At 32.3% G+C, this 14,003-nt stretch overlaps 2 protein-coding genes across 2 annotated transcripts; one reads left to right on the top strand and one right to left on the bottom strand.

Moving 5' to 3' along the window:
- Positions 1–104: 104 nt before the first annotated feature.
- Positions 105–1,762, bottom strand: LOC107366882 (uncharacterized). The gene has a single exon (XM_015934525.2). It carries the CDS (start codon positions 1,055–1,057, stop codon positions 212–214), a length of 846 nt encoding a protein of 281 aa, XP_015790011.2. The 5' UTR covers positions 1,058–1,762; the 3' UTR covers positions 105–211.
- Positions 1,763–11,058: 9,296 nt separating this feature from the next.
- On the top strand, positions 11,059–13,578 carry LOC107370638 (uncharacterized). The gene is made up of 6 exons (XM_089268899.1): positions 11,059–11,304; positions 12,111–12,170; positions 12,235–12,332; positions 12,432–12,735; positions 12,811–13,043; positions 13,154–13,578. Exons 1-6 carry the CDS (start codon positions 11,217–11,219, stop codon positions 13,535–13,537), a joined length of 1,167 nt encoding a protein of 388 aa, XP_089125025.1. The 5' UTR covers positions 11,059–11,216; the 3' UTR covers positions 13,538–13,578.
- Positions 13,579–14,003: the final 425 nt, after the last annotated feature.

Genomic DNA, 14,003 nt, shown 5'->3' with positions numbered 1-14,003 from the left:
AAGTTAGATAAATATATTCTTACTTTTAAGATTTGAAATGATATTTTGCCTTGCATTCGGAACTCTTCAGCTTGAGGAAGTAACTTGATTGAATCGGATCAAAGTTGGATAAAAAGGTTTACATTTAATGAACATTATAGTTACAAAAAGGTTATTGAGTCCTGTTTGTTGATTGATATAACTTTAACATTTTGCTTTATCTTCTTCTTCATCAGCCTCGTCCAAAGCCTCGACCTGAAAATTGGATCGGAACTGTTGCCGATAAATCTAAACCAATTCCACATTTAGATGTCATTCCCTCGGTTGGCTTTCCAAGCAAAAAGAGGACAGTCTTGAAGCCATCTGTATCTCGGTAAATACGATCAATTTCATTTGGAACTCGTTTCGATGGATTTCTGGAATAAGGTTCAATATTATCGAGTGTTGCAGACAAGGGTTCCTCAAAATAAAGCTGACCAACATGGACAAGTTTACCAGACGGCGAGTAAACCTCAAAGTGAATATGAATAGGCCTACCAGGATACCAACCAGGAACAATGGTTTTGAAATTTACTTGACCCTGTGCATCAGTTATTTGGTAACCACGTAAAAACCTGTCCACAGGACTAATTGATGTCATGACCTGACGCTTACCTCGACCGAAGCGACGAGATGCAAAACCAATGGAACCAACTCCTGAATAGACACCTAAAGCATCACAATGCCAGATGTCGACTCGAAGACCGGATAAAGTTTTACACTGGTTCATTGCATCCATAACATTGATTGTCAAATTAAGAGGTATGCCTGGCTTTCCGTCGGTAATGTCACGTCGTTCAAGAACATCCTTCAAGTAGTATGGACCTTCTGTGGACATAGGTGTTATTGAACAGGTTTTTTGGGTTGATTGTCGTTTGGGTCGAACTGGCTCCTCCAATAGACTTGCATTATTGGGACTCTTATTTTTGTACGGAGAAAATGTTACTACATTGGAGTTGTCACAGTTGATATGATGGGATTGGTGGCTAATCAGTACGGTTAAAAATATTAAACAAATTGAACTGAAATATTTCTCCATTACTGTTACGATATATTTGGTTAACTAGTTAAAGTAAATCTCAGCAACTGTCACACTCGGGAAAAGAGTGAAATGATTTTTTGAGCGTTTTAAATAATGTTTAATCTGTCTCTCTCAGTTTCCATCTTGTTTACTGTATCTTCATACCTTAACCTTGTCCTCAACTTTATTCAGAATCAAAAATTTGACAACTCTAATGACCGTAATCAACATTCTTAATACTTCACTTTTGATTAACACATTTCATCACGATTGTTTATTGTATCAATTGTATGATTCAAGTCCATTGTGTTGACTTTTTATAACTTATGCTCTCTGTTTAAACAGCAGTTGAATTGCTGTGATTGTTGATTCACACAATTTCACTATAATAAACTGTCATTGTATTTAATAATTGTCCCAACTTATTGTCATTTTTGCAAGTAATTTTATCATCGGTTTAACAATATTATTCACTCGACAATGATAATCGGTAAAAAACCACAAATTTCAATCATAACGATCATTAAAAATTAAAACAAGCTCAAGATTGTTGAAAACTTGAATTGAAAATGATTTTAATGAAATACGGTGACCAGTTTAATGTTTCATTTAATAAATGAAGATTAACCAAGGTATGGAAGTAAACTGACTAAAATTTAGTTGACAATCAGGTCAGTTTGTTGTTTTCAAGCATTAATTTAAAACCAAGAAACTCACTCACCAAGCCAAGATGTTTATTAATTACAAATTGTAAATTGTTATCCATTGAAATGGCATTAAATCCTTACAGCTCATTCGCTTGTCAAAACACAAAACTCAAGGTTTGAAAGCTGACAGTTTTGATTGAATTCAAAATTATAATTACAACTAACATGTAAAAATTTTCAAAATTCATCATCAAATTTTGTAATCATCATCAAAAAACGTTTCAATCCAATATTTAGTAAAGAATCTGAAATTTATCCAAAGTTAATCACATGAAAAGAAATGTAAGTAGACTTTGAAAATTTATCATATATTAAAGGTCTTGATAAACATCGGTCAATCAGTTCAATTGATATTCTGGTATCAAATTTTAATGCTCTTTACTGTAATGTTAGTTTATTATTGAGAACAATGAAATTGAATCGGTAATTTCCAGCCTTTTTAACATTTGTTGCGTTGGATTCCTTTCAATTTTGATTTAACTTGTTGACAACTTGTTCATATCTTGATATCTGTTTGAACAGATTTCATTGATTTACAATCATTGTCCATCTTTATTGCTCATCTTCTATTAATATTTTTCCAGATCACATTAGAATTCAGGTTACAATTACTCTGTAACTTCCCTCGCAATAGAATCTTTCTTTATATATTCTTTAATATTGCTTTTCTAGCTTCAATCAAGTTGAGACAGGCTTGTGATCGATTGTTCAACGAATAGATACAAAGATAATCACTAAATTGTTACTAAAATAATGTTAGATGAACAATGAACACATTGCATCGTTTAAACAAAGCATTGTTGGCAGGCCGTTATAATCAGTAACTTTGATAACTGTTGTTGCTCGATCTATCAAAATATCCAAAATTTCACAGTTAACCGCAATTCTTTTATTGGAATTCTTTCCATTGAGTCCGACCAACATTCCGTCTGTTAATATTGATGTTATTAAAAACGACGGAGGAATGCCTTTGATTTATAACGTATTGCAATGTTTGTTCAAGGCTTGCCACACTAAGATTACCGTGTTTCGTATATGCATGAAGGGTGTTTAATTAAACAGTAGTTCTCTCGATTTTGGCCATTGTGTTTAAAGCTTTTGAGTTTTCAATTGAGATCCTTCGTATTCCAAAATTTTGATCTTGTCTTCAACACGGAAACCAGCTCTGTTGGAAAGAAAGAGCAAAACAAGTTTATTAAATAATCCTCTATTCAATCGAATCTTCTAAAGCCAAAGAATAAATTGAATTGAAATCCTTTATAATCACGAAAAACCTATCGAGAGTGTTTCAAAGATCATTGTGTATATGTTTTAGGTCGAAATGAATTGAGAATTAGTCAAACTTCAAAATCAAAAGATCATATTCAGCTTAATTACCAGCTTTTTAGCAGCAAAACAACACTTTTGCATTTAAAAAGACACAAACAACACAATTGCAACATTTTTGCACAAATTGACACAACTGCTTAGGAGAAATGGGCGCAAATGGATAAAAACTGATTTCTTTCGCGTTTAAAGTCTACCGATTTGTAGAGGGAGGAAAACTGTGTCCATTTATGCGAGTTGAAAGTTTTTTTGACCCACAGTTTTTGAGGAAATTGCGGTCAAAGTTTAAACTTCGATCACCTTTTGTACAGTTGCGGGACTAGATTTTCTCATGAAACTTATATTGTTGATGTAACTTTTTATGATGCACAAGAAGACGAACTTATTTTGAGTCATGAAATCTCCCGTTTCATTCGAAACCAATAAGTTCGATTTTTAGTTAAATCTAACGAACGGAGTGATTGTAAAATTTAGAGATCTGAAACTTAATATTGGACCATGCGATTTGATTGCACACGTCATGGTTTGAATAATTTTTTCAATTTATCAATAGTTCTCTTGATTTTGGCCATTGGCCTTAAAACTTTGAACCTTGATATTTCGAGAATGGTAGCCCCTGCAATCAAAACTTTACGACCAAACATTAGATTGAATTATGGGCTATAATATGATATTAATGTATTAATTTAAAATTGAATATATTTCCAACAAATACGATTTGTGTTAGAGTAGCCATTTAACTCAATGAATCAATAATTAAATCTGCACCGTAAGTAAAACGATGCTATAACTTTTTTCGTTTGATCTTTGATGATTTTATATTTCGCTATGATAATGTTCATAATACAATCTAATGTTTGGTCGTAAAGTTTTGATTGCAGGGGCTACCATTCTCGAAATATCAAGGTTCAAAGTTTTAAGGCCAATGGCCAAAATCAAGAGAACTATTGATAAATTGAAAAAATTATTCAAACCATGACGTGTGCAATCAAATCGCATGGTCCAATATTAAGTTTCAGATCTCTAAATTTTACAATCACTCCGTTCGTTAGATTTAACTAAAAATCGAACTTATTGGTTTCGAATGAAACGGGAGATTTCATGACTCAAAATAAGTTCGTCTTCTTGTGCATCATAAAAAGTTACATCAACAATATAAGTTTCATGAGAAAATCTAGTCCCGCAACTGTACAAAAGGTGATCGAAGTTTAAACTTTGACCGCAATTTCCTCAAAAACTGTGGGTCAAAAAAACTTTCAACTCGCATAAATGGACACAGTTTTCCTCCCTCTACAAATCGGTAGACTTTAAACGCGAAAGAAATCAGTTTTTATCCATTTGCGCCCATTTCTCCTAAGCAGTTGTGTCAATTTGTGCAAAAATGTTGCAATTGTGTTGTTTGTGTCTTTTTAAATGCAAAAGTGTTGTTTTGCTGCTAAAAAGCTGGTAATTAAGCTGAATATGATCTTTTGATTTTGAAGTTTGACTAATTCTCAATTCATTTCGACCTAAAACATATACACAATGATCTTTGAAACACTCTCGATAGGTTTTTCGTGATTATAAAGGATTTCAATTCAATTTATTCTTTGGCTTTAGAAGATTCGATTGAATAGAGGATTATTTAATAAACTTGTTTTGCTTTTTTCTATCCAACAGAGCTGGTTTTCGTGTTGAAGACAAGATCAAAATTTTGGAATACGAAGGATCCCAATTGAAGACAGAAGATTTGGTCAGCAAGATATCGAACATTGAAATAAAAAAGATTGTCGATGATGATATTTTACAACAGAAAGTGTTCAATTATGATTCCTCCGTGGTTTATTTTGATCGATCAAGTTTACTCAAACTGACATTTGCAGAGCTGGATACTCTTGCATTGGTTGCTATTGACAAAGACAATAACTCAATAGTCGGATATGGCTGCATAAGGACCAACAACATTAACAGAGCCATGGCAGGACCTATTTATGCCAATAATGATGGCGTTGCCGAGTTACTTGTTTATAATCTTCTCGTCAACTTCCCGATCTCTTTGACCGCTGGCCTTGATTTCATGACAGTACAAAACAACACTATTGTTGCTAAAAAGACACAAACAACACAATTGTAACATTTTTGCTTAAAATGACACAACTAACTAAAGAAAAATGGACGCAAAGGGATGGAAATTTATCTTTCGTGTTTAAACTCTGTTAACTTGTAGGGGCACGTAAACTGTGTCCATTTACGTTACTTAAAAGTTTCTCTGATCAATAGTTTTCGGAAAAGCTAGTTCAAAGTTGAAACTTCGATCGCCTTTTGTACAGTTGCGGGGCTAGATTTTCTCATGAAACTTATATTGTTGATGTAACTTTTTATGATGCACAAGAAGACGAACTTATTTTGAGTCATGAAATCTCCCGTTTCCTTTAAAACCAATAAGTTCGATTTTTAGTTAAACCGAAATTACCGAGCGACCTTACTAGTTAGAGATTCCAAACTTAATATTAGTCCATAAAAAATGATTGCACACCTCATGGATTAAATGCTTTTTTCAATATATCAATAGTTCTCTTGATTTTTGCCATTGGCCTCAAAACTTTGAACCTCGATATTTCGAAAATAGTAGCATCTAAAATAAAAATTTTGCGGCTAAACATTAGTTATGCATTATGGACAATACGAAATAAAAAATCATTAATGACCATACGAAAAAAGTTATAGCATCATACTTATTACTTATGGTGCAGATTTAATTATTGATTCATTGAGTTAAATGGCTATTCTAACACAAATCGTATTTGTTGGAAACATATTCAATTTTAAATTAATACATTAATATCATATTATAGCCCATAATTCAATCTAATGTTTAGCCGTAAAAGTATGATTGTAGGTGCTTCTATTTTCGAGATATCGAGGTTCAAAGTTTTAAGGCCAATGGCCAAAATCAAAAGAACTATTGATAAATTGAAAAAATTATTCAATTCATGACGTGCGTAATCAATTTTTATGGAGCAATATTAAGTTTCAGATCTCTAACTAGTAAGGTCACTCGGTTTGACACACTCGGTCACACAATTGTTAAATAGTGTTTAAATGAACTTTATCGATCAAGGAATCAATACAAACTCAAACTAATTTTAGTAAAATCTTAATAGTAAAACTAAGGATTTGAATGGACCCAACAATCAATTGTAACTTGTAAATGGTAACAATGAAAAATCTAATTGTTAACAAACTAAGACATATTGTTATGTTTAACAGCCACCCTTGTTAACAATTCAATCTTAAACATGACTGAGTATCTGTTTCAATAGCTTGATAAATCTTGGTCCATGTAATGGTTTCGTTAATAAGTCTGCAATATTACTTTCAGACGGAATATAGTCAAGATTGATTTGCCTGGTTTTTATAGCCTCTCTTATGAAATGATATTGAATGTCAATATGTTTGGTACGAGCATGAAATACAGGGTTCTTAGATAACTTCAAAGCACCTTGGTTATCACCAAATAATTTAACCGTTTCAATACTGATACCAATCTCATTAAACAATTGCTTCAACCAAATTGCTTCCTTAGTAGCTGAAGTCAGAGCCATATACTCAGCTTCTGTTGTTGATAATGCTACTGTTGGTTGTTTTTTACTATTCCATGATATTGGACTATTATTCAGAATAAAAATATAACCAGTGTAAGATTTTCGATCAAATCTATCTCCACCCCAATCAGAATCAGCATATCCAAGTAAATCAATAGGACCTTTATCTTTTCCTAACATAATGCTAATAGTCATCGTAGACTTCAAGTAACGAAAGACTCTCTTGACTGCTGACCAATGAACTTGGCTAGGATTTGAATTGAATTGACTCAATATGCTGACGATAATTGATAAATCTGGTCTTGTGCATGTTACCAAATAGTTCAGTGAACCAATTGCACTTTGATATTTAGTAATAAACCCATTCGACTGTTTCTCTGATGTTAGTTCAAATTTGACATTACATTCAAAAGGAGTCTTCACTGATTTACAATCATTGAAATTGAAACGTTCAAGTAATTCAACGATGTATCTTTCTTGTGATAGTTCAATAACATTATTTGTTTTATCCCACTTAATATTGATACCAAGAAATTGGTCAAGATTTGGCAATATTTTCAATTCAAACTTTTGCTTCAAATTTTCTCCAAATTCGTGCAAACATTTTTCATCAGTACCAATAACAATCAAATCATCAACATAAAGTATAATGAACATTTCATCAAGAACGGTTTTACGTTTGTAAATACATGTATCTGTTGATAAATTAATAAAACCAAGACTTTTAAGATGATTGTCAATCTCAGTATTCCAAACCATTGCTGCTTGCTTCAGCCCATAAATACTTTTCTTCAATTTACACACCTTATTTTCGCCAACAGTAAAACCTTCAGGTTGTCGCATGTAAATATTCTCGATTAAGGTTCCATTTAAGAAAGCTGTCTTCACATCCATTTGAACTATTAACATCTTTTTCATCATTGCTACTGTTAATATAATTCTTATGGATACAAATTTCGAGACCGGAGCAAAAGTTTCAATGTAATCGATAAAAGGTTTTTGTTTGAAACCTTTAGCAACCAATCTAGCTTTCGCCTTTTCAATGGTTCCATCAGCATTATACTTATATGAAAATACCCATTTACTGTCAATGATATTCATATCATCATTAACATCAACAAGTTCCCATGTTTCATTATCATTTAAAGATTGGATTTCTTCTTGTGCAGCTTTAAACCAAATATCTCTATCTGATCTTGTCCTCAACTCTGACATTGATAATGGAGGATCTTGAGGTTTTACTTTACTGACATTCGCAGCATCAATTGTAAGCAAGTTTTCATTGAAAAATACATCTCTTGAAACAATCATTTTACCTTCATTGTTATCCCAAATTTTGTAACCGCGTTGATTATCTGGATAACCAATGAATATGCATTTCTTTGATTTACTGTCAAGTTTTTGTCTCTTTTCTTTAGGTACATGGACATAACAATAACTTCCAAATACTCTAATGTTGGACAATTCAACTTGCTTATCATAATAAACTTCCTCAGGCAGTTTGAAATCAATAGCGGAATGTGGTCTTCGATTATACAAATACACTGCTGTATGAACAGCTTCAGCCCAAAACTCTTCGCTCAATTTTGTATCGTTTAACATTGTTCTAACAATGTCCATAATAGTCCTGTTCATTCTCTCTGCAATACCATTTTGCTCAGGACAATAACGTACTGTTAATTGATGTTCAATACCATGCGCTGTCAATAGTTCAGTAAATTGTTTCGATGAAAATTCGCGAGCATTATCAGTTCTAATAGCTTTTATCATGCTTCCCATTTGATTTTTGAACTTCATTATAAATGTTGAAAATGCTGAATAAGATTGATCTCTACTCTTTAATAGATAAACAAAAGTCTTACGACTATAATCATCAATGAATGTTTGATAATATTTGATAATATTTCCACCGAGTGATTCAACTGACATAGGACCAGCTATATCACTATGAATCAGATCACCACATTTCACTGATTTCGTTGTTGAACTTTCAAATGGTTTTCTTGTTTGTTTGCCAAATAGACAAGATTCACAATTAGCTATCTCCTTTTCATTTGAGCTGTCCAATTCTGGCAATTTACCTACTTTGACAAGTTTTTTAATTGATTCAATATTCAAATGACCGAGTCTTCTGTGCCATAACATGACACAATTGTTATTATTTTTCTCAGTAATATTAGCTTGAATGAAATACGGTTCAACATTTATTTGATATAAACCATTGACCACTTGACCTTCAAATAAATCTTCGCAATGTTGACCTTTAACTGTGAATTTACCATTTGCGAACAAGACATTGCAACCTTTCTTGTCAATCGCTGACAATGATAACAAATTTTTACCCAAATTCGGAACATAAAGTGTATTGCTCAAGTCAACATAGTCATTATGTTTAACCTTGATTCGGACAGTGCCAATTCCTTTTGCTTCAATTTCACTATTATCCGCTAATGAAATTGAATATGTTTCAATTGGGTTGAAATCAATAAACCAATCTCTATCATTAGCCATATGAGAAGTTGCTCCCGAATCCAAATACCAATTGTTGTCAAAACGTTTACCAACAGTAACCATCAAAGCTGAAACTTTAGTATTATTTTGACATGAATTGTCTTTTGATTTATTAGCATCATCCATTGCTTTCTTAGGACATTCTCTGAACCAATGTCCAGGAGCCTTACAATAGTTACATTTGCCTGGTCTTTTACCTTTACCTTTTCGTTTATCTCCATTGTCATTGTTATTGTTTTTGTTCAGAAATTTTTTGACCTTTTGAGTCGCTAAAGCACTTGTCTGATCGACCAGAATATCATTTTGTTTCAGATTCAATTTCCTGTGATATTCTTCAACCACTCTACTTTTAGCAAACTCAAAATCAATTTCATCGGAACCAAACTGAGATTCGAGCGAGACAATTAGATTTTCATAATCTGAAGGTAAACTTTGTAACAATGTAATGACCAGATCATTTTCATCAACATGTTGGTTAATAGATTCTAACTGTTGTTTAATGTCAGTTATCTTGTTAATATGATCAACCATATTGTCCCCATTGTTGTATTTAATATTCAATAACCTTTTACGAAGATAAAATTGATTAGCCAGACAAACACGTTCAAAGTGGTTTGTCAAGTTCAACCAAGCTTGACTTGGATCAGTCGTTTGTCTGATCAAACTTAAATTTTGATCATCAACATTCAAAGCAATAATTCTGAAGGCTTTCCTTAAGCGTTGATTGAAAGAGCCTCTTTGGTTTTCTTCAACTGTTTCAATCGTTTCTTCACCGGTAACAATATCCCATAAATTGAGTTCCTCTAATATCAAACGTATTTTGAATTTCCAATTAGCCCAATTTTGATCATTGAGTTTGTCAATCAAAGTTAACTTGATGTCTTCCATGATAATAAATATGATAAGCTTAATAAATCAATATCAATAAACACTGATCAACACAATTGATTGACCACAATCAGAAGCAGGCTGAGCCCATAACCTGTTAAATAGTGTTTAAATGAACTTTATCGATCAAGGAATCAATACAAACTCAAACTAATTTTAGTAAAATCTTAATAGTAAAACTAAGGATTTGAATGGACCCAACAATCAATTGTAACTTGTAAATGGTAACAATGAAAAATCTAATTGTTAACAAACTAAGACATATTGTTATGTTTAACAACAATATTGAGTTTTAAAGTTTTAAGACCAAAATCAAGAGAAATACAGTGATGTGCCAGATAATGGGAATAGGTGGAAATAGCTTATTTGCACTATTCGTCGGGCACTCGAATCTATGATTCTCAATCTTGCTTAATAGATTGATTTCGTTTAAAATTATCATTGCTATCTGCTTTCTCGAGTTTTTCGATTGATATTTCACGAAAGAAAATCAAATTAAGTTAGCTCTTAGCTAACTCTTACGGTCATAGAATACCGTCGGTTTAACTCAAAATCGAACTAATCAGTTTTACAGAAAAAGAAAAGTTTATTTCTCAAAATAAGTTCATTTTCTGGTCGACAATCAAAATTTACATCAGTAAAATTGAGTCTCATAAAAAATCTGGTTTCACAGTTGTACAAAATGCGGTTTAAGTTTTAACCTCGATCTCCTATTTCTAGAAAACTTTTCATCACACAAAATTTTTAAATTGCATAAATGAACTCAGTTTTTTGTCCCTACAAACCAACAGAGTCTAAATCTAAAATAAATTAATTTTAACCCGCTTTCGCCCATTTGCGTCAATCTGTTCATAACTGTGATAAATGCGTTAATTGTGTCGTTTTAGTAACAACCAGCTTTCTTCTCTCAATTTACTATTCACTACTACTTTATACGAGATGCTATTCGATACACAGATGGTTTCAGAATTATCAAACAATGTTACCATAAATGACGTTTGTGTTAACACATTGATTACATATCAATAGATGTCTCTCCAATGAATAGAAACGCAATTTGGTTGAATTCAATTTTAATTAATCTTTTGGATCAATCCATTCCTAACTCTGAATAGACGAACAATTAATTCTGTGAATTAATAACAAATCATCATTGGTAAGATGCAGTTAGATGACCTTCCACCTGAATGTTTACTGGCCATTTTAGAACGGATTACAACGTTGGATGAATTGATCAGTTTAACTAAAGGTAAGCCTTTGTTATTAATAAATAAAATTGAATGGGAAAGCCTTGAATTGGTTCTGTATCCAATACAGATCGGAGTTTATTATTGTCGATGGGAGATTTCGTCAATAAATTAAACGTTTGTGAAGATGAGATGATCCTAACTTTGTACAGTACTCTTAGACTAACGCTTTCTTTAGTCTCTTAGTCTCTTACTTTTTTAGTTGAAATCGTTAGACTAACAAGGGAGGTAACCCACCTGGTACGATTTGATTCGGGAAATTTCTTGATGAATCGTGCAAATAAGTTAAAAAAAGATGCTTGGTGAAGTGTTAGGAACTGCAAATTTTTGCTTGGATTTTTATTCCAATTTTAAGTTTAATCAGACCTGTTGTTATGAACTGAAAATGACAGAAACAAAGACATTTCACAACAAACTAAACAAAATTAATGTTAGTCTCAACTTGAGAATTGCAATTTTTCATAGTTTCAGTTCATAAAAATAGGTCTGAATCAGACTTAAAATTGGAATAAAAATTGAAGCAAAAATTTGCAGGTCCTAACACTTCACCAAACAACTTTTTTAACTTATTTGCATCGATTCATCAAGAAATTTCCCGAATCAAATCGTACCAGGTGGATCACCGCCATTTTAATAGAGACCCTACTGTAGATTGTAATAAAGTTTCATTGTGTGGTCTGCCAGTTGTCATTAACAATTTAAACATAGATGCTGCAAAGCGCCACATTTGAATACATTTTCAAACTTTCTAGTTTTTAATCATTTTATTTTAACAATTTTGAACTCTACTCTGCAATATTTTTTTAAGTTTGTCGCAAATGGGAAGAATTGATCATTTACAGACTTAGCAAAGTCAAGTATATTTTTGGTAAGTCAATCGATCAAGCAAGTAGACAATTTCAAACTAGCAACTAACGGATACTTTATTTAAGGCAATGAAAGTGGCCATTCTTCACCAGCTACTGTCCACATTGGTGAAGCCAAGTTTTTAGAGAGTCACAGTATTCTTCAATATGTTCCTAATCTTAGGGTGAGTTAATATTAAATATGCTAATCTTTCTCAATTTTCAATTTATCTTACATCTATACATTCACATATTAATATTATCATTTTCATAATCTATTTCAGGTACTTGATTTGTTATTCCAAGATGCATTTAGTTTGAGAACGTATAATCAAGCGCACGAAATTATTGATAAATCTAAGAAACTGAAAGGTCTCATATTTTATTCAATTGTAGTGCCTGATCTGGCCAGTTATTGGGAGACGCCTGAAATGGTTGCAATATTTGATCCGATTGCAACTTGGTATAAAAAATTTGCTCGTTTTAGTTCAAAAGTGAAACAATTGTTCGTTGAAAGTGCTCCAATTAATCATTTAGCATGCATGAATCTAGATAATCTAGTGAGGTTACATTTTTCCACTATTGGAGGCAAGTAATTTGTGGACTAAAAACAACAAAGATACAACATTTAATTTTAATTTCATAAAATTTCTTCATTGACAGATGGTCTACATTTCTATGAAGATCTGGTTTTGAAAAACGTAGAGATACTGGAATACGAATCGAGTTATTGGTTTGGTTCAGACTGTCTTAGGGATGATTATTTTGTTGGCTATAGTTTACTCGACTTTTGCCCTTCATTGAAATCGGTCCATCTTTACGATATTTCTGTAAATGAAGCAAATAATACAAATAAAATAAACCTTTTATTGAGAGATTTGGTAATTGAATACGCCGTAAGTAATTTTTAGCTTTAATTTCATGGATTCGGGTAATTTTCAAGTTACAAGTAAAATGAACAAAATGATTCAAACTAATTTTTATTTCATTTTATTTTCTATTGTAGGGTGAAAGCTCTATGAGTTTTGATTCTTTAAGAAATTTCCTATCAAAGTACGCAAAGCTGAAACATCTTGCAATCCGGAATTATTCAAACATTGGAGACGCCAATTTAATCGATTTGATGAGGTTGCTGCCACATTTGGTAATTCTTGATTTACGTCGATCGCCTGGAATAACTGAAAGCTCAGAAAAGATTGTTCAATCTTATTGTAAAAGCCATGGCAGAACAATCGAGTTTCACTTTTCTTGCGGAGAAACAGCTGCTATACCAGAGATCCCACCACCGCAACGCACTAATCGATTGGTTGAAGGTTTTGACTTCATGAAACATTGTTTCTTTAAACATTTCCATGAGCTTCCAATGTTAATGGACACAATCAATGAATGAATACTAGTTTAACATTTACTAAAAAGACATAACCAACATAATTGTAACATTTTTGCACAAATTGACACAACTGTTTAAGGAAAATGGGCAAAAGCGGGTGAAATCACTTTCTTTCAAGTTTAAACTCTGTTAGTTTGTAAGACCAGAAAACCGTGTCCATTTGAGTGACTTAATAGTTTCTCTGATCAATTGTTTTCGAGAGAAGCGAGTTCAAAGTTTAAACTTCGATCACCTTTTGCACAACTGTGAGACCAGATTTTCATGAAACTTATATTGCTGATGTAACTTTTATGATGTACAAGAAGACGTACTTATTTTTAGACATAAAATTTCCCGTTTCCTTTAAAACAGATAAGATCGATTTTTAGTTAAACCGAACGAAACGAGGGATCGTAAGAGTTAGAGATAGGAAACTTATTATTGGTTTATTAAAATTGTTTGCACATATCATGGATCAAATACAAAT

The sequence above is a fragment of the Tetranychus urticae genome, chromosome 3 (genome assembly GCF_039701765.1).
Source record: "Tetranychus urticae isolate SD_2017Ah chromosome 3, NJAU_TeUrti_SD_1.0, whole genome shotgun sequence".
Taxonomy (NCBI): Eukaryota; Metazoa; Arthropoda; class Arachnida; order Trombidiformes; family Tetranychidae; genus Tetranychus; species Tetranychus urticae.
This window is presented reverse-complemented; position numbering and strand designations above follow the sequence as displayed.

Bases quoted from the DNA above. Each gene is read 5' to 3' on its own strand.
- LOC107366882 (XM_015934525.2), bottom strand. From the start codon at position 1,057: ATGGAGAAATATTTCAGTTCAATTTGTTTAATATTTTTAACCGTACTG.
- LOC107370638 (XM_089268899.1), top strand. From the start codon at position 11,217: ATGCAGTTAGATGACCTTCCACCTGAATGTTTACTGGCCATTTTAGAA. The intron at 11,305-12,110 runs GTAAGCCTTTGT...TATTTTTTTAAG, and splicing joins ATTGATCAGTTTAACTAAAG to TTTGTCGCAAATGGGAAGAA. The intron at 12,333-12,431 runs GTGAGTTAATAT...AATCTATTTCAG, and splicing joins AATATGTTCCTAATCTTAGG to GTACTTGATTTGTTATTCCA.